This window comes from Blennius ocellaris, assembly GCF_963422515.1.
Source record: "Blennius ocellaris genome assembly, chromosome: 2".
In the NCBI taxonomy this organism is placed as follows: domain Eukaryota; kingdom Metazoa; phylum Chordata; class Actinopteri; order Blenniiformes; family Blenniidae; genus Blennius; species Blennius ocellaris.
Window position 1 is genome coordinate 22,725,772 of NC_137651.1, and position 22,948 is coordinate 22,748,719.

Consider the following 22,948-nt stretch of genomic DNA (forward strand, 5'->3'; position numbering starts at 1 on the left):
GCTGGAATAGCAAAGCTGAGTTCTGCACTCTGGATGCACACAAACATGCAAGGACAATGGAGAGTGTGAATTAAAAGAAAAACACACACAAAAACCAAGAAAGAAATCTGTTGACTTCAAGCCTCCACTGGAGAGGATAATTGAGATCCTCTTTGGTCCTCCGTAGTTCCCTGTGCACATCTTACATAATGTACGTTAATGTAAGAAAACTGGGGCCTTAAGGATGAGTGTGGACACCCCAGCAGATCTGATAGGAATCACATCACTGGTGCGTCCATTCAGATCTCCAGGTTTTTAAATGCACCACCAAGTGTGAGAGAACGCGCGCGCACACGCACACGCACACACACACACACACACACACACACACACACACACACACACACACACACACACACACACACACACACACAGATCAAAATCCACCTGCAGCTGGAAATCATCATCATTATAGAATATAGAGAATAAAAATGCGGAGTTGTTGCACATCCTCACACACAACAGGCGCATCCGCAGTCCCTCACGCAGATGCAGCAGCCGTGTCAACACATGTAACTCCCCCTGCCTCCGATATGAGCCTGAAGGAAGGGGGGTAAAAACAGATAACTGCCCCCCCCGCCAAACCCAATCACGTGAAGGGACAAAGCTTTACCTGTGTGGTTCAGGTGATCCGCTGCAGAAGAGGACCTGGTCCAGATTGAGCCGCGACGAGGAGGACACAGTCTGCAGCATCGCTGGAAAAATCTGGGAGGAGAGGAGAGAAGGGGAGAGGAGAGGCTCCGGGACTGAGCTCATGGCGCCCCCTGCAGCTCACAACCAACAACTGCAACACTGAGAGCAGCAGGCATAAATGACAAATCTCTTAATTTCAGGATTTCATTCTCAAATAAACCAGTCTTTATCCATTGGAAATGTTGTAATTACATGCGCGAATTCATATCCTAATCTTGTTTGTGGTTTCGTATTATCGCCTAAAACAAATATTACGGTTTTCCCTACTCACCACTCATGATACAATATCAGTGAGACCACTGCCATCTAGTGGCTGACATGAGGAACAACATAAATATATCTGTCCAATATGCACGTTTTATTGCTCTGTTCCTCAAAAAGAAAAAATATATGTGCTGCATTTCAACATCACTGTCACATTTGTTCATGCATATTTCAATTTATTAATTAGAAAAACAGACCTATATGAGTGTTTAGTGCACTTACTAAATTATATTTTATATGGACGCTCTAAAAAACAAAGAAAAAAAAGAGATATTAAGAAGTGATGGAGGGGAAATGAGTGGCAGTGTAGAAAAAGCAAGAAAGAAGAAAAATGAAGAGAAAGCAGACAAAACAAGAAGTGCGATAACTGAAAAGAGAATGAAAGACAAAGACAAAGGGCCTGAATGCAAAGCATGGCAATAAATAGTTAAAATAAAAAAAAGGTAAGAAAAGGTAAGAAAAAGAAAAAGATAGGGGTGAAAGAAGAAGATGGAGAGAAAAGAGGAATAGGGTGAGAAGATAGGTGGACAGGAAAAAAAAGATAACAGAATAAATAATTAAAGATAAAGCAAAAGACAGGCTGAATTATAAAAAAGGGAAAAACAAAAAGAGGCGATGAAGAGAGAAAAAATTATTAAAACAGGTGAGAAAGGGATTCAAAGAAAAAGATAAAAACAAAGATGTAAAGAACAGAAAGCTTGCGTCTTTAAAATGTGAAGCCTTCTTTATTTACAGCAGGGAATTTAGAAATGTGAGCTCTAATTAAGTTACACACAGATTATATTTTTTTTAAACAAGGAAAAGGACTGTTAGGTATGTTTGGAGAACTCTCACATTTTGCATCACGCTGGTTATGTTCTGTTCACAACATTGGTTATTGGCCGACGTCTTGTGAGAAGTGCTGAGGAACCAGTGTTTTCCTGCTCAGTCATTGCATGTGTTAGTGGGGAAAGTGGGTACCGGCGCCTCAGAGGGACAAAAAGGCCATTCTTACCCTGTGAATAAGGCATAAAATTTGCCCCATCAGCTCACATCTTAGCATTTTAACATGCTGACATTAACACTGACAGCTCAACAACACAACAGCAGCTGTATAAAAAACACGTTTTAAATACAAGTTTATCATGCAAGTTTAGAACATTTCTAACATCATAGCTCATATTAAAGCTTTACATGTTTCAGTAACTTAATCATTTACAAAAACTGTCATGAAATGCAGTGAATACATTTGGTATTATAAAGTTTGACCTCACCTATCCCCGTATCTAAAGCGGTATTTACAAAAGTAACAAGAAACCAAATGCAATATAGTCTTTGGCTATTTACAAGATATGTAGAAGTTCAGAAAAAAGCCACATGCTTTAAAAGTGAATTTTCTTCATACATTAGATATATGTATGAAGAAAATTCACTTTTAAATATATAAACATTATTGTCATAAATCAATGCTTCTTCTAATTCTGAACGTGCAACAGATTACATTCATATTTTGGATCTTTGGCAACAAGTGTTGACGGTCTGTACTTTTGATAGAAGCTGAACGAGGAAATCCATCAAGTCTTTCACACACAGTTTACTTAAAGCACCCTGCTGTGTTGACTTAAACAATTGGAGTAGTACATCTCCTCTCAGTAACAAAAAGCAGTGTTCATAATACAGCTCTGTAACACTAACATACATTTAAAAATTCACCTGTGTAACGTTTTCTGAAAATGGTCAACATAGAAAAAAAATGCCTTTTTTAAGCGAGATTAAAAAAAAAAACTTTGTTAAAACGACTCGTGTTTTCTGAGTTGAATGTACCACAGTGCAAATCTAAAATTATTTACCTTAAATGTGTATATATTTCTAAGTATTTCTCTGTCAGCACCATTTTCCTTTGATAGCTGCATCTAGAATGTGTGAATACTACTGTTTGAAATTGAAATTATATTTGCTTCCTTTTATCAATGAGAGTAATACTGCTGAACAGCTACTGTGATTTATTCCAGTATCTTATTTTGAAGTTTTGTTGAAAGCCTTTGAGACTTCTGTAGTCATGCGATTTACAAAGGAAGCAAAGTGTTTTATTGTGAAGTGCTGAAAACTTAATAAATGAGTGATGGCGGCGGAGCAACACGGTTGTTTGTTGATGATTCATATTGAGGCCAAAAAGATAAACTGTTTTTTTTTTTTGGGGGGGGGGGTTCATTCATGAGTCTTCATATTCATTGTCTAGGTCGATGTTCAGCTTTTTGAGCAGGAAGTCGTCTTTCTCTCTCTCCATGGGCTCTCCTTCGATGGTGCAGGCCTCAGACCTGCGGGACGTCGCTTCCACACTGTTCCGGAAGCCGTAGCCAAAGTAGATGGCGAAACCTGCGGACGGTGAGACGTCGGCGGGGTTAACGGGAAAATGAAAAGTGGCTGGTTATTGAACACAAGTACCGTGAGGAAAAGTGTTCGTCACCTAAACACATCCAGATGAAGAAGCGGATCCAGGTCCCTCGATCCAGCTGCATCATCAGGTACACGTTCACAAACATGCTGACGACTGGGACGAAGGGCAGCAGGGGCACCTGAGGAGGAAACGCGGAGGTGAAAAAAAAAACCCCCAAAGAAAACAAACCCCCCCCCGAAAGAAAAACCTATGAAAAAAAGAGACTTACTTTAAAGGACAGCTTGGTTTTGCTCTGTGGCTGCCTGCCCACGACGAAGGTGGTCAACAGACTGACGGCCATGACGACACAGAGCAGAGCCACGGACCAGATCGCCAGACCGCCCAGAACGGCCACGACGCCGAAAATACACACCAACACACCTGCAGGATGAAAAAAAAAAAGGTGAGGAAAACAAGTTTTTGATGAGTCGGCTGCTTTTTCTCATCGTCTCCCGGGCGTCCTGACCGAGGATGGCGGTGCAGATCTTGACGGCGAACCCGGAGCGATGGGACGGCTCGGCGTTGGGAGGAAACAGGAGGTTTCTGACGGTGAAGCGACCTCCGGACCCGGGCAGGATGTCCAGGTTTCCCTCGCTGTCAGGCTCCTGTATGTCCGCGTCTTCCTGGGTGTTGGCCATCTGGTAGGAGCTGATTGGCCGTTCAGGCTGGTACCTTGCGACAACACAGGAAGTCCAGGCCGGGTTTAGTAATCTTGGTGATTGTGCAGAGATGTACACGTTGATTTGGTGATAAAATTAACATAATAATAAACGCTTCAAGTAAACCAATAAACTCAAACTGATGCTCATTCAATAAATCTTATTTATAAAAGCATCCGGTTTATATACAAATATATTTCAGATCAGTTCACTGGCTTTTTTGACACACACACACACACACACACACCAGAGATGATAGTTGTGTGTGTGTTTGTGTCTCGACTCCCCAGCGAGATGATATAAAGGTATAATACAGCTGAGCCACCTGATCCTCTGGATTCCTGTCAATCCTGTCAAGTGTTGAGCTTAAGAGGAGGAAGAGGAGTGTACCTGAGGACCAACACACACGCCGCCACCAGAGAATAAGCCAGCAGCGTGCCGATGGACATGAGGTCAACCAGGTCCTTCAAATCAAACAGGAAGGCCATCACAGCTGCAGGAGAGACACACACACAGGAAGCACAACTGTGAAAAACATCCTCCCTTCACAGTGAAATGCTGTTTTTTTTCCCCACTACCATCATCCATCCACAAGAGGGTGCCGTCAGCTTTGCCCGCCTGTCAGCTACCTACCAGACATACACCCCGCCACCAAGGTGGCGACGATGGGCATCTTCCTCTCGCTGACACGAGCCAGACCGGAGAAGAGCAGACCGTCGCAAGCCATAGCAAAGATAATGCGAGGGAGTGGAAACATGGAGCCAAGGAGGCTGAGCCAGAGGAGGAGGAGGAGGAGGAGGAGGAGGAGGAATAGAAAATGATTTATTTATCATTTGGGAAAGAGGCAAGAGATTTACAATTTGAGGAAACATCTCTGCTTTCACACAAGTCCTCAACCGCGGCCACCTGAACAGCTGAGCAGACCGATCAGTTTAAGGTTTCCGTGCAAACCAACGCTTTCAAGTGAAAACGCATTTTAGAGGTTCTGTTTCCATGACAACGGCGGCTTACAAGTTACTGAAAACACAACTTTTTTAGAAAGACTTTACGGCCACTTTGCATGCGCACCACGGCCGTGGCAAATAGTTCTTGTGTACATGTGCGAGAAGATGGACCCTAAAGGCTCCTGTAGAAGAACCCAGAACAAGAAGAAAAGTTGGGCTGTGATGTCAGCCAGCTGCTGAAAAACAAACAAAAAAATTTTGGCAGGAGAGTTCATACTCTGAAGAAGCTGTCGAACCTGTAGGCCACGCCCCCTCATGGCAGGCACACATTTGTGAAGCGGCCCACCTTATTTATCGCTTCCATTGTTTTCAGAAATACATTTCGCTGAACCGTTTCAGTCATAAAACACAAAGTTTGTGTCTGAGCCACCATGACGGTCCCGTTTTAACCGCAGGAGCTGAGTGGTGCGTTCAGATGCATCACGTAATCCCGCCCGCCGATATTTTAACGAGCTGCAGGGCTCATACAGTAGCGAGGTTACAAGCTAAATATGATTAAAATATGACTGATGGTTATTAGTGAGCTGGAACAGGCATGCACAGCACCCGGCAGTGCAGAAGTTTCGGCCGTTTCTTCAACTTTCTTCTTGTTCTTATGGAGTATGAATCGGCCTTAATCCACCAATAGCCTCCATAGTGTCACGACTCCCAGGTCGTGTTCTCCTGGAACTTAGTAGATTCATCGAGAGTCACCGTAATGACAATCCAACTCTTTCGTCTGTCCATAAGAAAGTCTGTGTGTCGCCACTGTCAATGCTTATAGCACACGTGTTTGTGGTTTCGGTACATAAACACCATCACCCGCTAGTGGCCTGGCACGTTAACTGCGACATTATCAGCAGTGTTTTTTTTGTTTGCCGTGTCCATAGAAATGTACATCATTTCTAAAAACATTGTCATGGAAACGTGAAACTTTTGTGAAAATAAAATGCAAAAACAATGCATTTTCACAAGAAACCTTGTCATGTAAACGGGGCCAAAGTTGCATGAATTAAAACATAGAATATTTAGTTTTCCTAGTATCTCCTTCATGTCGTTTGCGTCCCGGTGGATTTGGTTGAGAACTCGCTTCGAGGCCTGCGTGAAGCTGCAGTCGTGCGTCTCACACGGGAAAACGTCAGCCAGTTAGCGAGCTCAGGCTCGGGACCTCACCTGACAACACACCGGATATTACCGTGGCTATTAAGGGGGTTTTTTTAGTCGGGGTGAGTTGAGCCAAGAACTTGAAGAGCAGGCCATCGTCTGCCATGGCCCAGATGACTCTGGGCATTGGGATCATGGAGCCCAATAAACTAGTACAGGAGAGAGAAAGAGAGACGCATGCTCTGCACTTCAATGTACACACTTCAAATGATATTAGTACTTTTAATAATTGAAACAAATGGAGGTCAAGTGCTTTATATTTAGCAGAATATGCTTTGTTATTGCTTTGTTATGACAAACAAACACTATTTTAATGTGCACCCTTATAATTCCTATGTGATAAGTCACTTTTGCACATTTTTTGTTTTTAATGATATGTTTAATTAAATATTATAATATTTAATGCTACACACTGTGAGGGAGCACAACACCAAACAATCTAAGCATGTAAATTAGAGAAAATCTCACAGACATGCACACTGATATTTCTTTTAATATTTTGTTCAGATTTTCTAGGAATTACGACAAAATATGACGCTGAATTAAAGGCGGCCCCAAAAAATATTAAATGTGTTCATTGCAACTAAACTGTTTTAAAGGTGTGGAACAATAAAACATAGTTGTCAGTATTTTATCTTTTTTTCTTCCAATCATTACAAGTTCAAAAACTAGTGATTCAAGCATATTTTAGGACTAAAATACTTTGAAAACATCTGTAAATGTATTATTTTTGCCACTATTGTTGCATTTTAGTGAACAAAACTAGTGAGCAAATAATACAATCTTTAAAAGGATTAAAATTTGCTGCCTTCTGGTATTCTAAAGCCCTTTCATGACACTAAATCCGCAGCAAGAACAAATTAGAGAGCATATTAAAATACACTGCCAGACCCCAAAGTTATTCATCTTAAAGCATGCTCAACAATTACAAGTTGTCATGCCGAGAGGCAGGCGGAGACTCTTACCTGGTCGACAAGGCGCATATTGAGCCGAGGGCCACGACGTAAGTGGCTGGCATCCAGCCCACGTACTTAAAGGCCACGGGCAGAGGGCTGTTCACGTCCAGCATGTAGTACGGCATCATCATAGTGAGGGCGGTGGACACTCCAAAGTATGCCACGAAGCAGATGAGCAGCGAGGCCACAATTCCGATGGGAATCGCCCTCTGGGGATCCTTCACTTCCTCTCCTGGGCAGGAAACATAACGGGAGATGTCAAGAGATTATAAAGCGTGTGTGTGGAATATAAATGGAGGCGCTCTCACCTGTGGTGGCGATACAGTCGAACCCGATAAAGGCATAGAAACAGGTGGCGGCACCAGAGAGGACTCCCGCCCAGCCAAAAGGCATGAAGCCACCTTCCCCCAGAACCACGTCTGCAGGTGTGAAGTGAGACATGCTACAAGTAAAAAGAGGAATGCATTAAAAAAAAAAAAAAAAAACCTTAATATTTATATATTCAAGCAGGATTTTAGCTCCACACACTTGGAGTTGGAGTTGCCCGTGGCGCTAAGGTTCTGTTCACGGTTAAAGCTGGAGTTGTTGAGGACGTCTTCGGGGTTCAAGCTCCAGTTTTTGAGGCTTCCTTTCACGAAGCCAGAGATGATGACAAACACCAGCACCAGCATGTTGATGCAGGTGAGGATTTTATTCAGCTTGACCGACTCTTTCACTCCGATTGCAAGAACTCCTACAAAAAAACCCCAAATAGAACAAATTGTGAAAGAGTGAAAATGAAGACGAAACGTGACGGTGAGCTGCTCAGTACCCGTCAGGAAGAGGATGATGAAGACGGCAAATATGTCCGGGTACTCCGCCAGGATTCCCGGGGCGCTCATAGCCATGTGTCGTCTGCAGAAGTCCTGGATGTGTTTCCCAAAGATCTCATCGAAGGTGGCGCTCCACGCTCTGGCCACACTCGACGTTCCTGTGGGGAAACTTAGTGAATCAACAAGAGCTGCTGCTGAAGATCGAACAACACGGCTACAAACGCTGCACCAAAACACCTGTGTGCAGATTCCAAAGCAGCTCTTTCACCCATGACTCGCGTATTGGTGTCATAAAGGGATGACGTTTTTTTGTACGTCTACATTAAATTACATGGTTTAATAAATCCATGTCACACAGTGTGATGACTAATAATCCAGTTAATAATAATCTTGTTTGCAAATTGTACATATTCCAGGTTATTCCATAAAAAATATTTTCGCTTATTCATTTCCTTGGTCCTTTAAAGTGAGTTTTCAGTCGTATAAGACAATTTCTTACGAGACTTTTTTAGCCCAACAACACCATGAAAAAGTGGGATTAGCACACGTCAGTTTTGATGATGGCGTCGGTGCTCAGAAGAGTCTCACCGATGACGTAGGAGAGGATGAGGTTCCAGCCTGTGATGAAGGCCCACAGCTCCCCCACCGTCACGTAGCTGTACAGGTAAGCCGAGCCCGTTTTGGGGACGCGAGCGCCAAACTCTGCGTAGCACAGCCCGGCCAGGACGGCGGCCAGCGACGCCATGAAGAAGGACACCACGATGGCGGGTCCGGCGTTCTCCCGGGCCACGGCGCCGGCCAGCACGTAGACGCCGGCGCCCAGCGTGCTGCCGACCCCCAGGGCCACCAGGTCCAAGGTGTTGATGCATCGAGACAATCGGGTCTCCTCCGTGCTGGAGTTCACCACCTTCACCCGCAGGAGCTTCTTCCCAAACTGCTTCAGCGCCTCCGGAATTGACCTGGGGGTCATGGTGAACCCGAGGACCCGCACGCCGGATCTGTCGAGGAAATGATTCCGTTTGTAAGGGCAGCTTTTTTATAAGAGGAGACCGCCGCTCTCACAGAGCCTGCCACATCTCACACACTGAAATGTTCCGTTATTTGAAGTAGCACTTCCAGTCTGCGACTTTATCCTCCGACAATTAAAATAATTTATTTTCCAATTCACGATGTGAAAATAAATCTATTACTTTGGCTCAGAAGAGACAAAAGTAGTTGCAGTAATAGATTTGAGTGCTGTTTCCACTATTCTATTGTTATCCAATATAATATATAACACATTGAGAAATAAATGCATTTTTTTGATACAACAAACTGTGAAGCCGTCCTCCAATGTCAGCAGAGTCCAATCAGTCCACCTGAGTTTGAGACCTCTGATCTACAGGATTACAGGATGAGTCTATATAATATTTACACAAAAATCTTTCGATAAACTTAGTCTCTATTTTGCTTCAAAAATGTGTTTTTATTAAGAATTATATTACTTTCCCCCATAAATATTTGGAATTTTTAAATTAACCTGGAAACAAAACTTTCATGCCTAGATTTTTCCTCTTACAATGAATAATTTACTATGGTTTTTGTTTTTTTTATTCATGTAAATACAACTGTTAGTTTGGACAGCACTGGTTAAAACACACCTCTGCTCTGCTGTTGTTGTATTTTTGCATTGTAATGGTTATAAATCCACTTAAACATTCAAGAAACGGTCAGAACGCAGAATACTATGTCAGCAGATTGTACACCAGACATGAGCCATGCATCTGCACACTGCACTTATATCATCCTGAATGTATAAATTAAGCCTGACCAGCATACCCTGAATTAAAACCGTTCACGAGGACATCTGTGTGCGTACACAGTCTGAAGTACCCCATAAATCTCTTCCCACGTCACATTCAAAGAAGGAAACGTCTTTTGACCACCGTCCAGGACAAACAAGGTCAATATCTTTCACGCGCTCATGGCGACACGTTTACGACACGAAGGTCACCTGAGAAAATTAAAAGACACGCGACGGCAGCTGGTTTTCTGCGTTCCCTCGTCACACGTGTGGGAAAACGTACACAGCCTGTACGACCGACATGACATAAACAAGTGCGCATTTAAAGGAACAACACCTTGAATGATGGGATTTAAGTCAATTTAATGTAAAAACTTGGCTCAACAAGTCGTACATTAGTGGCGCTATTCTCACATTCCAAGAGGAATTTGTCTGCATTTCTACCAGAAGACTTCTAACAGTAGATGGATGGATTTAACAACACTTCAGCATCAGTCATGTTACAACCTTCCTTTGATTTGTTTCTAGTCTCCTTCATGTTCAAGGCACATCACTCCTGGTTGGCACCGCAAATGGCAATTTGCATGCAACATTCCGGGACAGCAGTAAAATCATGTAAACGGTGAGTAATATTTCAAGATAAAGCCACGAAGCCCCGCCTGTATGCATCTAAAAAAGAAAAGACAGATAAAGATCATCCATCGAGACAAGCGTGCGTCGTACTCACTTCCACAACAACACAAAGCAGGAAGTCGTGCCTTGGCCGAGTCTCTTTTGGTTCCTCTCTACTCGCTCTCTGCAGAGTGGAGCTGCAGTCACTTTCCGGTCAGCTTGAGAAGAATGGCGTTAAAAGAGGGACGCCGCTTTGGACATGTGACACCGATGCCTCTTCAGTGGACAAACCATTCAGGTGTCCGGCTCACAAATAGAACAGTGGTGTCACTGTCACATGGCCGCAGGAGCCGAGGTGAAAACTACCACCACCACCACCACCACCACCACGTGTTCCACCACGCGGTGTCCCACATCAAAGACTGAAACATGAAACATGACACACATACACACACAGTTTACGGTGTCACAGCACAAACGCATAAAATCCTAGTATGATAGGGTGCAACTCAGGAGCTTGGATAATTGTGTGTTATTACAGCGTGAGTATAAGAACCATGGCTTCAAGTTGTGTTTCCAGACTGATGGAGTTGAAGATTCACGTCTTGAAAAGAGGAGAAAATGTTTTTCTTTTCCGAGATTTCTTTTTTCTTTTTACAATGTTTGAATAAGACGCTTCACACATCAGCAAATAGGTTGAGATAGGCAGGAAAGCCACGCTTACGTCAGATTAAAGTAGCCTGAGATCCAACAAATTAACAAAAATAAATCACAAAACTAAAACATTCATGTTGGGTTAACGGGAGAAGTTTGATTTATATAGATATACGTAGTAGTACTCCACACAAACCAGACATGTTTTTGAAAGTTGAGGTGGGATTAATGCTGAGGAGATTGGATTATTCAGAGTTTAAAGCTTGTGATCAGATTACATTGGATTGTTCAGCCACATAACAGTTTAACAAATGACATGAAGTTGGCTTGATGGACTAATAAGTCCATTCTTCATTAATGCTTTAACATTTTGCTCAATTCTCTTTGAGAGTCCTTTAAAAAAAAAAAAAAAGATATTAAAACAGCTTACTGAAAAATGATGAAGGCGAAAATCGCCTCTTAGTTGCAGAGATAATATAACCAATTCAACACTGACAGAGGGAGATGAGAATTTAGAGGAATATATATATATATATATCACAGTATTACTTAAGTACTTAACTACATCTTAATAAATATACAACATGGCTGAGCCTGTCAAAAATGTCTGAAGTTCGTGAAAGGAGGCATTTTGGTATTCATCAAAATGCAGCTAATTGAGAATATAATGCATGTTTTTTTCTCCATTCACTTTTTACTGGTTATTTTGTCATTCAAGTTGGTGTTGACATATCGAAATAATCTTTCTGACCATTTAAGTGGCCTAAAGGTTAGAGAAGCAGACTTGGGATTGTGAGTTCACGCCCACCTCCGCATCCTAGAAATATGGTGGATCAAGGTGGGGAAAAAAAAAAGAGAATTTCCAAGGGGGATTTAATAAAGTACGATTAGTTTAGTTCACGCTGAAACTGTAGATCGAAAAGTAGATTGTTAAGAAAATAGCTTCTGAAGCCGAACCAGTTGAGAAAAGACTGACTTAGGGTAAAATAATAAATTTTTTCTTTCACAGTTTCCAAAAAAAAAAAAAAAATATTCTTGGGGAAAAAACGCAGCTGATAATCTCTCCTCTAGACTGTTGAGTAGCTTTCAAGCCACACATGAACATTTTCAGATATGGAACATAAAAACGCAAAGCAAAACAACACTTGTACCCAAACAAACAGGTACGTCTCCCATGAATCAAGAGTGTGCATGACAGGAATAAACAGGACCTCAGAGGCTTTTTCCAGGGGAACATTCATGTCACTGGTTCAGGATTAGAGACGCATGCACATGCAGGACGGGCTAAAAAAGGCGAGTGGGCAGGGACGGGCCCGACCCTTTTCTAAGCCAATCACTGAAGGCGACGCCGGCTCATAACAGCGGCATGCGAGTAAATCTGGGAGTCAGTCACATGCTCTTCATTATTGAGCTGCAAACAAAACACTTTTTCCTCCTTCAAACGACTTTTGGGTCGTGTCATTGTTTATGTGCAGAGAGACGACTAAACAAACAAGCAGATATGACAACTTATTCTCCTAAACTGACTTGGATGTAAATAGTGTTGGTATATGATATTAGTACTATAGGCACAGAGTAATTGTGCACATTTTTATATATTAAAGGAGTCATCACCTGGTATTTTCACAAAGCCATTGTTCTTTAAATCACATAAAAAAATTTATTAGATTAAAAAAAATTTTTTTTTAATTGCTCCCGTTCACTTTTTTTTCCTACAACAGCTTCCTCTCGGGAGAATACAAGCGAGATTTTGAGCGCGGATGTTCGGCGTGCGTCGATTGGCCACAGGAACTGTCAATCAAGGAGATAGCATAGTAGTGCTTTACTCACACGGAAAACAACAACAACAACAAAAAAAAACATCATGAGGCCAAACATCTCCATGCCGCACAGCAATGATTCATGACAGATTGAAAATAAAACATGAGGTCATTTGTAAATCAGATGAGGTTCAGAGTTTATTCTAGTCCCGTTTGCGGTTAGCCGCTAGTGGCTAAACTAAACAGGTGGCAAGAACCTGCATTTTCAGTGGCTCCGAGCGCCGTCGTCATGCAAACAGGGGGTCTACATAATGCAGGACGGAACTCACACCTTGCCCCCCCCCCCCCGCTGCCTTGTCACATTCACATTCTGTATATTTAAACTTCAGATGAGGCAAATTCAGCTTCCCCCGATTCCCCATCCAAACCTCATGTTGCTTGGTTAGAATTAAAATGTAAAACATGTGGTGCAGCGGAGGTTAACACAAGGTCGTGTCGCACGCTGCATCATTATGAACAGACCGACGCATCAACAGAGTTTAAACCTTCAAAGTGCACTTGGAGAAGAAGGAAAACATAGTTTTCACAGGTCACTGCTTTTTACTGCAGCACATTTTGAAAAAAGTATAAAACAGATAGTTGATTCTTTGTTGTAAATCTTCCTCAGATATTCAGTGCTTCTTCTCAGACGACCGTAACGGCAATATGAACAAGACAAATGTTTACGCCGGACAATAAAATGTCATGTATCAGTTTAAGGACAGACTGATTCAAAGAAAAACACTGCTGATCAATAATTTCATTTCTGGATCCAGAAGTATTAAAGCAAAGTTATCGATCCTCTAAAATGCTCTCAAATTGAATTTTTTTTTAAAAGAAAGTCCCGAGAGGTTTAACAAGTTATTATAAAGAAGCGCAGATAAATGTGAATTTATTGGCCACGCCGTTATCTGACATCTACTGCACAAACCTGAACACGTCCCAACTCGACAAAAATGTAGTTAAATAAAACAAGTTCTGAAAAACTGGTTCACAAGCAGCAGCAGCTGAGTGTTTAAAGATCATTAGATATAGAAGCTCTGGAGCGGTGGAAAGAGGGAGAACAGGTCAGATAAGGACGAGGACATGAATGAAAATCTCCGTATACAATCACTTCACACAACTGACAAACACCGACATGCAAATCTGTAGGTAGTATTATAATTATTTTTAATAATTAAATATTTTTGTTATTGTTGTAAGGAAACATTTTTGTTGAACCGTCGTTTACCCTGGAACAGTTACAGGTGGCTCATTACTGCCACCCAGTGGTGGCTTCTGGAACACATTGGTTGAAAAAATGAAAAAAAAAAAAAAGGGATTAACCAACAATTTGATGACTAAATTAAACAATCCATTATAGTTGGTTAAATCCAGTCGTTGTTTCAGCCTTATCCTGTGCTGTCCATTAGTCTTTAGCGCCTGGAGAGTTCCCGTCGGCGAATCCGTCTTTCTATCGTCGCAGTCACTGATCTTGGGAGCGACTTCTTGGTAGAAGAGCAGCTTTAAATCCCCGAGGACATGTAATCCCGGCTGTGCCATTGCTGCTTGGCTGTCTTGTCATACAAAAGATTTCCGTTTGATGTTAAGCTGTTGTAATTTTTGCAGCAGTTTTTTGGGGGGATGTTTGTTTCGCAGCGAGCAGCTCGGCGGTGCAGTTTGAAGTTTTTTTTTCCCCATTCATCAAAAGCTCAGCAGGTAACAATCCACATTCGAGTGGCGACGCTCTGTAGCCGAGTGAAGGTAGGGATTGGAGACGCCGTCTGCAGCCGCTCTTCCGGAGGACTTTCTTCTGAGTGTTTCCACTTGACTTTGCACGCAGAGGACTGCACGTCTCAGAATGTTCTAAACTCATCCCGCTCTTTGTCTTGAAGCAAAGTCTATCACCAGCTATGACTGTATTTAGTATGAAATCGACTTTGCATGCTCAGAGACGTTTGAATATTAATCTACGATGATTAAACAGTCTTTGCCCTTGAGATAAAACAAGTCCCGTCCCTACTTTGTTTTTTGTCCACGGTGCTGCAAGGCACATCAGTAAGCATCATGGGCTTTTCTGCTTCGCTCGTATCTTTGTTTCCGGCAGGCCTCACAACTGCTTATCAGTCCTCCGATGTCTTTTGTCGACAGCAGGACAGAATACTGTGTCGGTCAACTCTCTCTTTTTTTTTTGCAGTTTCACACGGAGACGACCTTCATGGAGTTCCGTTCACTACGTCCCATTTCAGTTTCCTTCGACAACAGCTCTTTCATTCTTTAATCAGCCTCCTCTATAAGAACCTTGTTTATTTACATCTTTTTCCTTTCCTCAAGACGAAACTGACGGATGCATCCTCAGTTGCCGAAGCCGAGCCCATCACCGATCGCCAGCCACACATCCCAGCAAGTCGTTCACTCTTCCGGAGAATCTTGATTGTTCCTCCGGGCTCAACCTCGGAAGTCGTTCCGACTTCCTTTCCGTCCACGACCAAGACAAGCTGGTCCAGAGTCAGTCGATTTGGCAAAGTTACACGACTCTGCTTTTAGCTTCAAGTCGATCAGTAAAAACCATGAAGTGGCTCGTTCTGATCCTGAAACTCAGATCTCTCATTTCTTAATATTCTTGTAGACATTTTCAGCACCAATACCTTAGACTACGACAAGAAAAACTTGTTTGATGCCCCCGTATTCTTCATGAATGACACCTCGATGGTGAAATGACAAATTTGTGAAGTTTTCAAAAATTTTTAATTTTTTTTTTTTTAAATGAAGTTGAGCAGAAACTTAGGAATTTGTTTATTTTGGGATTAGCATGCGAGTCTTAGAACAAATGTTATTGGCTGAAACCTACAGAACAATTTGTTTGCCAACTGAAAATTCCAGTTTTAATCTGAATATTTGTATTTTTGTATAGTACATTTATAATTGTGTATGCTTTAATGGCATAAACAATTATCATACGCTACCTTAAACAATGCATTTCAATAATGAGGAAACAAGTCACGAAGCAGAGTTTTTAGCAAAGGTACGATAAAAATGTAAAACATATTTACTCTTTTTGACTACGATTAAGCCAGGCTGCTGTTTCAAAAATGAAGTCAGGTGAAACGTCTGTGCGGCTGTGGGCTATTGTCAATGATCAACTATGCAGTGTACTATTAATCCTACCGCCGACTAATTTCGAAATAAAAGCTCCAATCACTTCGCCCGAAATGGTTGTGAATTTCTATAAAGAATGATTTATTCAAAGTACAACTCACTTATAAAAGGTTTTGAATTATTATTTTTTTAATATTGTGCCCCCATATTTGCAAATATGAGGACACAAATTTGATGCTTCACATCAATAACAACAAAATTGAAAAAAACAAAACACACAAAGCAAGCCAACATAACAGAGCAAAGCAAAGCCAAATTTAAGTAAATAAATAAATAATGCCCAACCAAGTAGTGGGACGAAAGGTTAATTTAATTCATGTTTGTGTGGAAAATCAAATGTTCTTTTCAACATGATATCAAGTAAAACTTATTTGTATTTCTATTTTTGATTATACAATGGTACATTGCAAAATAAAATACCTTCGAAATTTTGAATATAGCCAAACACGCCCTTAATTCAAGGCGGAATAACTCCAAAATTCCAGGTTGTCCCGGAGTCATTCCACATCACACTGATAGTACACCATCCCAGGATACCACTCGGTCAGTATGAAGGAATTGTAATGTGTCATTTCAAAATAAAATGACATTGAAAATTGGAATGGGACACCTGATTGGGGGATATTTTCCACAACTTAAATCACGTTACTGAAGAACTAAACGACGAGGGTGAGTCTTCATCTACTTGTAGCCTGGGTTCACACCAGTTCACCCAGACAACAGCTGGGAGTGATAAAACTGCTAAAAATGATGTGCTGCTATAAAAGGCAATGTTTCCCTGGGCGCAAACCTCTCCCCTCTTTTTTTTTTTGAAAGCAGATAGCAAAACGTGCGCAAAGGTGCCACTAAAATTTGTTTTTTTTTTTTAACGCTCCGGATCGTCACGATACGTGTGTAAAAAGTTGTAGACGTTGTAGTTTCAGTGTGTGTTTCCCGGACGGGGTGTTTGTTGCGTCAGCCTGAGCTGCGCTTCATCTCCCAACACTGTGCGCAATGCTTCCTCCAGGATCTGCAGCAGGACGCACATGGATGGCTCAACACGCAACCGCCTGTTTAACCCTTTTAACATTCATTGCACACTCGTTTTGTCATGTATTTTATTATAAAGATCACTGTTGGGTTTTACTTACCTTAAGAAGGTGCCAATCAGCAAAAATGGACAAAGCCTCCTTCTCCGTCTTTTTAGCACGACTCCACCTCTGACTGACTTTTTTTTTTTTTTTTTTACAAAACAGTGGCAGGGGCACACGCACGTGCACGGAGGTGTGCGTAAACCAGCCTCTTGGTATGTCTGAACTGCTTGGCTCCACCCGGAAACGTCAGAGTGTTGGACACTAGATGGCGCTCTTTGCCAGGGAATCCTCCACGTGGAAGGAGCAGTGCACCCTGCAGCCGCGTCTTCATTTCTGCATGCATATGTTGACATCTTCTCCACTGTTGTTCCTCCTTCCCTTCACGGTCGCATGCAAACAGTCAAACAGTCACAACATCGGGAGATTATGGGTCGCTTGTGAAGTCGCGAAAGTCTCCGTGGGGGGGGGGGGGGGGGGGGGGGGTAAACAAAGCTGTTCCGCTCCATCCGGCTTCCTGCGGCGGCGTGTCGCGATCTTCTCATGTCAGCCTGGATGTTGATACACAATACAAACGTACTGCAAGATTCGGGCTTGTCGCTGCCAGGGGATCCTATGGTATGCACAGAAAGAAGTGACACTAGTCCCGGTGAGGTATATTCAGGCCTTCTTTTTGCTTTGACTATAACTACTACATGCACCAGGACTCCCTCTACATAATTGGTGAGAGAAGTGCTTTATACGCTGCTTTTATCTGACATTTCTAGATTTATGGTTGACTGCCGCTCACCCTCGAGGGCCAATTGTGGCTCGCTTTGATAAATGGGAGTCAGTGTTCTTTAGGCGGATTTGAAATAACGCAATTTCTTTGGGTCCTGCAGAGGAAAAGGGTGACACGACCGAAGAATTACTACGAGCTCACCTGATGCAGCCACATTTAGCTGCATTTTACTCTCGCAAACGATACGCGACCTCGTCGATTTCTGGGGTGATCGTTCACACCCAGTGAAATTATCTCAAGCAGTTTAATAAACCCAAACCCCAGGACTCTGTATTTTATGGCAATTTCTTACTATAAGACGTGCGCCTCCTCGGCTCTGGGTATCAGGAGCTTCAGCAGCGATGGTTTCCATTCAAGCTGTTTAATGAGAAGTGAAAAGACACGAGATACCAGGAGAATGCAGTTAATTACCTTCTACAATAGAAAACAAGTGGCACTTTGGGTCCTAAAGATCTGTGCAGGAACCGGCCTCCGCCAGTGTTCTGCGGGAAGATGAAAAAAAAAAAAAAAAAAGAGTGTAATGACAAAAAGGATCGCAGCGCACGCCGCTCGCCGCTGGGCCTCCAAACATCCCGCAGCACACATTGATCTCCTCCTCTCCCCTCGGCGACGCCACCGAGACGCCGGCGCTTTTTTTTTTTTTTTAACAATCATATCAGTCACATTAAAAGCAGAGATTCCAATCTGTGACCCGGGAGGACGAGGTGCTTTCTTTTCTCGCGCTTTTGATTCTGACATTTGAGGAAAACTGCGGCATGGCGGGGAAATTCTCTTGTTTGCCAGATTGCCAGGAGTTAGATGATAAGAGCCATATCAATTACATCTCTATGCTCCCTGTAAAGAAATACCTCCGTCACATGCTTAACCTTGCTTATAGCAAACACACACACACACACACACACACACACACACACACACACACACACACACACACACACACACACACACACACACACACACACACACACACACACACACACACACACACACACACAATGCTGCAAGCGTCTTTCTGAAAAAGAGATATGCAACAGTAACTCCAGCCGCCCAGGATTATTCCTCCTGTGTATTACCATAACATTTGAGTCACAGGAGCCATTTTCCTCTTGAAAAATAAATAAGCACTGATATCAAAGAAAGAAGTCTGAAAGAAAGTCTGTAATAAAAGTATTTAAAAGCATACATCTCTATCTATCTATCTATCTATCTATCTATCTATCTATCTATCTATCTATCTATCTATCTATATATATATATATATATATGAACACACACACACACACACACACGAACCTACATTTTGAAAATCATTCTGAAATATCTTCTGGCCCGGACAGGTCCAGCTGGCAGACCACACGCAGCCCTTTTACCAGGATTGTCAAACATATTCAGGATCCATGCAGGCCACTTTCCTCCTGAATGGGCCAGGATGGTAAAATAGTGCCATAAATAACCTTTAAATTTAAACTTTTAATGTTTTTGTTTGTTGTGGCTCAGAGGATACTCGATGAAAATGTCTATATTTTCACACAAAAAAAACCCCCAAACAATTGCTACAATCTCAAGCCAAATTTTATGATAATTTATGGAGCGCAATACAGCGAAAAGTCCTAAAAACTCCTGTGGCTGTTGTAGTGTTCATGTTTTTACAAACTCACCCTGACGGCAGGGCTTTGAGTCTAATGCCAGTTTTCTATCTTTCACGGCAGCATTGCTGATACCTCAGCTCAGGTCTCAGTGTCTGCTACTGTAAAGGAATATGTAAAAAAAAAACAATAAAAAACAACTCAACATTTTTCCAATTTGAATAGCGGCTTGGATTGGAGCCTCTCTCAGGTCCCAGTTTTGGACCACGGGCCTTATGTTTGACATCCCAGGCCTGTACATGTGTGTGTGGTTTCATTAGGGAAAAAAACCCAGCACCCACTCAACATGGAAATCGTCATTTTTCAGTGTGTCTCACAGTGTAAACGTGAAACTTTTCTGAAACGACAACACAAGAACGACGTGTTTTAACTTGAAACGTCATGTTAACGAAAGAATAAATCTATTCGTAGATTTTCCAAGACATGATTTTTATACGCACTCAAGCACGCAGTGACCTTTAAACTTAACAAAGCATGTCAGGTGGGAATAAACATGCAAATTCAACAAACGCCACTGTTCTGAGTTCCATCGTTCAAAACCAAACACTTTATACAGATAATATGACTATTTGAGTCTGTATCAGAATTCAAGGCTGATTGAAGTTTTCCAGCCATGGGCAGGCAGGGCGGATGTTCCATTCATGAATAACATAGGTCTGTACAAAATATGCACCATGAAATTGCGTGGGAGGCCAGTGTGAACCACTGTTCCACTGTGCCGCCCCCAACATGTAACATAGTTCTTTGAATTCATCGTCAACGCAGAGAAAAGAAGACCCAGGAAGGAAATAGCAGGAAGAGGCCCAAACAGCAGGTTAAAGCGGGTCGAATTGTTCGTACAAACAGAGGAAGCGTCTCCGAGGATTAAAGTATTAATAGTTTCAGATTATTGCGTTGTGTTGCTAAATGACCTTCTGGGGAGTTTGAAAACCACCAACCGTGTTATTTGTTATCAAACAGGAGTCCCTGCTCTGCCACATGTGTGTGTAATAGACTAGTCTTGAAGCTTCAGTCTGTTAATTGGGCTTTTTATTACATTCATTAGAGAGGCATGTTTAAAAGCCGATTGGTCCTTTCAAAATGAGAACGACGTCGTGGACGTCTTAGAAGACGCAGGCTGGTCTTAATGGGATCAGGCTCCACACCGGGTGCCACAGGTGTTTCTAGCAGGAGCCGATTGTTCCTGAAAACAACAGACCATCGCTCCTCACAAACGACAACAACAACTGATCCTCACATTTAGGAGAGAAAACCAGAAACGTTCCTCGTTAAAACGGTCAACATTTAACGTGTCGTTTGGTCTCTGTCAGTCCAGGAAACTGACTCAGTTTAGTCTTTTCATGAAAAGTACAAAAAAATAATTTTCTTTAAATTTTCTGTCGAGGTTCAGAGGGGCCAGGAGGTACGAGGAGCCCAACATGCTAACGACGTGGTTCTCAGTGTTTCTGCAGTAATTTCAAGAACGCTCTTTTTTAACCTTCTGCTATCTGACAAACATTTGCTTATAAGTAGCACACGTTGACTTTCTTATTTTAAAGGATTATCACAAAATGAAATGGAGGTATGACTGAATTTAGACAAGCATAAAATAAACCATTTTAAAATAAATACCTTTTATTCCCAGAGAGGGACGGTGATTTATTGTCTCTTCTTGTCCTGCTGCATCGTCTCACACCGCCAAAAGAAAACCAGCCTTGAAGAGGCAACAGATCATCTCGTGAAATTCCAAAAGGTTCGTGAATAATACAGTTTCATTCAAAATACTGCGGTGAATCAAATTTATTTATTTAATATTTTTCGCCAGAGGGACTTTAAAAGCAGAGGTTTTCACCTTTTATATTGTCTTGAACAAAAACCTTGTTAGTCACGTAGATCTGGAGGCTCTTGATGAGCTATTTCATTCTCATTTTGCCCTCAGTGTGAACTGTGAGGATTCTCTGCCACACATTTTTGCAGACAACGTAGTACAACATTGACATCGGTAGAACTGCTGAAACCCCAAGAGTGGAAGAGTGGAAGCGCTCAGAGCGACGCTGTGCAACCAGCAGGAACCATTAGAACCAGAATATTGAGTTGTTTCCTATGGACCTCATCTTTTGGTACAGTTTTGTAGGGAAAGGGAAAAAATGTTTGACTAAAATACGGTCAGACAATTTGGTATTTGTTTGCAATTGTCACGACTGGCTCAAGGAAGTGACAGGAAAGCAGGGTGTTCGCAGTGAAGCTGGTTTTATTTACAATATATACATGATTTAGGGGCCGTCCACACCAGGAAGCCGTTTCACATAAATGTGCTGTTTTCGGTCCCTCATCCACATGAGGCGGTTTTAGAAGCGTGGAAACAGATTTTTTTTTTGAACACGGGTCCCTGGCCTGGAGAGCCTGGAGAGGACCGCGACACAATTCTCTCGTTATTGTGGATTGAGGAGGCATCTTATGAAGACACACGCTTCCATCGTAGCCAAGCTTTTAGGAAGCAGTAGACCAGATAGTTTTGTTTTTTCATACAATTGAGAATTTACAGGAATTTGTAGGGGCTCTGCAATCTGATATTCAGGACCAAATATTAAAATTAATCCCAGAGACTCACGCAGGTCAGTTAGAGAAAAAGTATTTCAAAGTTTGGAAAACCCTTTTAGCCATTTGAACTCTGACACCAAATGGAAGAAGTATTTCAAAGATAAATGAGGTATAGTGGAGCCAGTTGAACTGCACCTTGATGTTCAGTGTGTTAAAGGACCAAATTATACAAGTGGGATTTATGAACAAGTTCCTGTCAATGATAAATTCACCCACTCTATGTTCCCATTCTAAAAGAAAAAAACCCAAACATTGCAGTTAATTTTTAGAAATGAAAACATTTCACTCAATCCGACATTTATGAAGAAACCTTTTGTGATGGAAGCTACTTTAAAAGTCATTCTGTGTTTCCACTTCACAGATTTGCTCTACAATTGTACTAGATTTAATACGAATGTGCGTAAAGTCGACTGCCTTTAATTCTTTCACACCAACATTTCTCCAAAGATGAATTCTGCCTTGATGATCATCCATTTGGAGTCTTTGGTTCGTTCACAAGACGCTCTAAAATACGACTTCGACGACCGAGAAGGTCCCCGATTCATTAGCTGAACAACACATGGTGTGCTTGTGCAGATTACAAGAGGTACGCATACCAATCTTGACTTCTTTGAGTTATTTCATGCAAAATATTTCAGGTGATTTTTGCTCGATACATTTTTCTCAGAGGATGACCCAAGTTTTACTTTGTGGTCGTCTGACATGAATGAACGACTGCCAGTTTGATAGACGATCCAGCGCTAACGCGTTCTTTTGGCCTCAAGAGTAAAAGCATACTTGATACCTTGCAAGTATTCCTGAGAACTATGCTGTAGAAATGATGCGTGGCGTTTTGGAAGCGGCTGGTCAATATGAGGTCTTATGAGATCTGTAAAGAAAGCATGTTAAAAAAGGATATA

General features: G+C 42.0%; 1 protein-coding gene across 2 annotated transcripts; it reads right to left on the reverse strand.

The window, feature by feature from the left end:
- Positions 1-1,291: 1,291 nt before the first annotated feature.
- Positions 1,292-17,164, reverse strand: LOC308138601 (high affinity cationic amino acid transporter 1-like). 2 transcript variants are annotated; one of them, XM_080507794.1, is made up of 12 exons: positions 17,103-17,164; positions 8,575-8,984; positions 7,986-8,144; positions 7,703-7,907; positions 7,483-7,616; positions 7,184-7,406; positions 4,705-4,841; positions 4,462-4,564; positions 3,879-4,084; positions 3,642-3,793; positions 3,443-3,551; positions 1,292-3,351 (listed from the first exon to the last, which is right to left on the reverse strand). In XM_080507794.1, exons 2-12 carry the CDS (start codon positions 8,954-8,956, stop codon positions 3,188-3,190), a joined length of 1,974 nt encoding a protein of 657 aa, XP_080363920.1. In that variant the 5' UTR covers positions 8,957-8,984; positions 17,103-17,164; the 3' UTR covers positions 1,292-3,187. The 2 variants fall into 2 exon arrangements, with proteins under 2 accessions (XP_080363920.1, XP_080363919.1); XM_080507793.1 differs by lacking the exon at positions 17,103-17,164 and adding an exon at positions 10,497-10,653 and having other exon boundaries at positions 1,295-3,351.
- Positions 17,165-22,948: the final 5,784 nt, after the last annotated feature.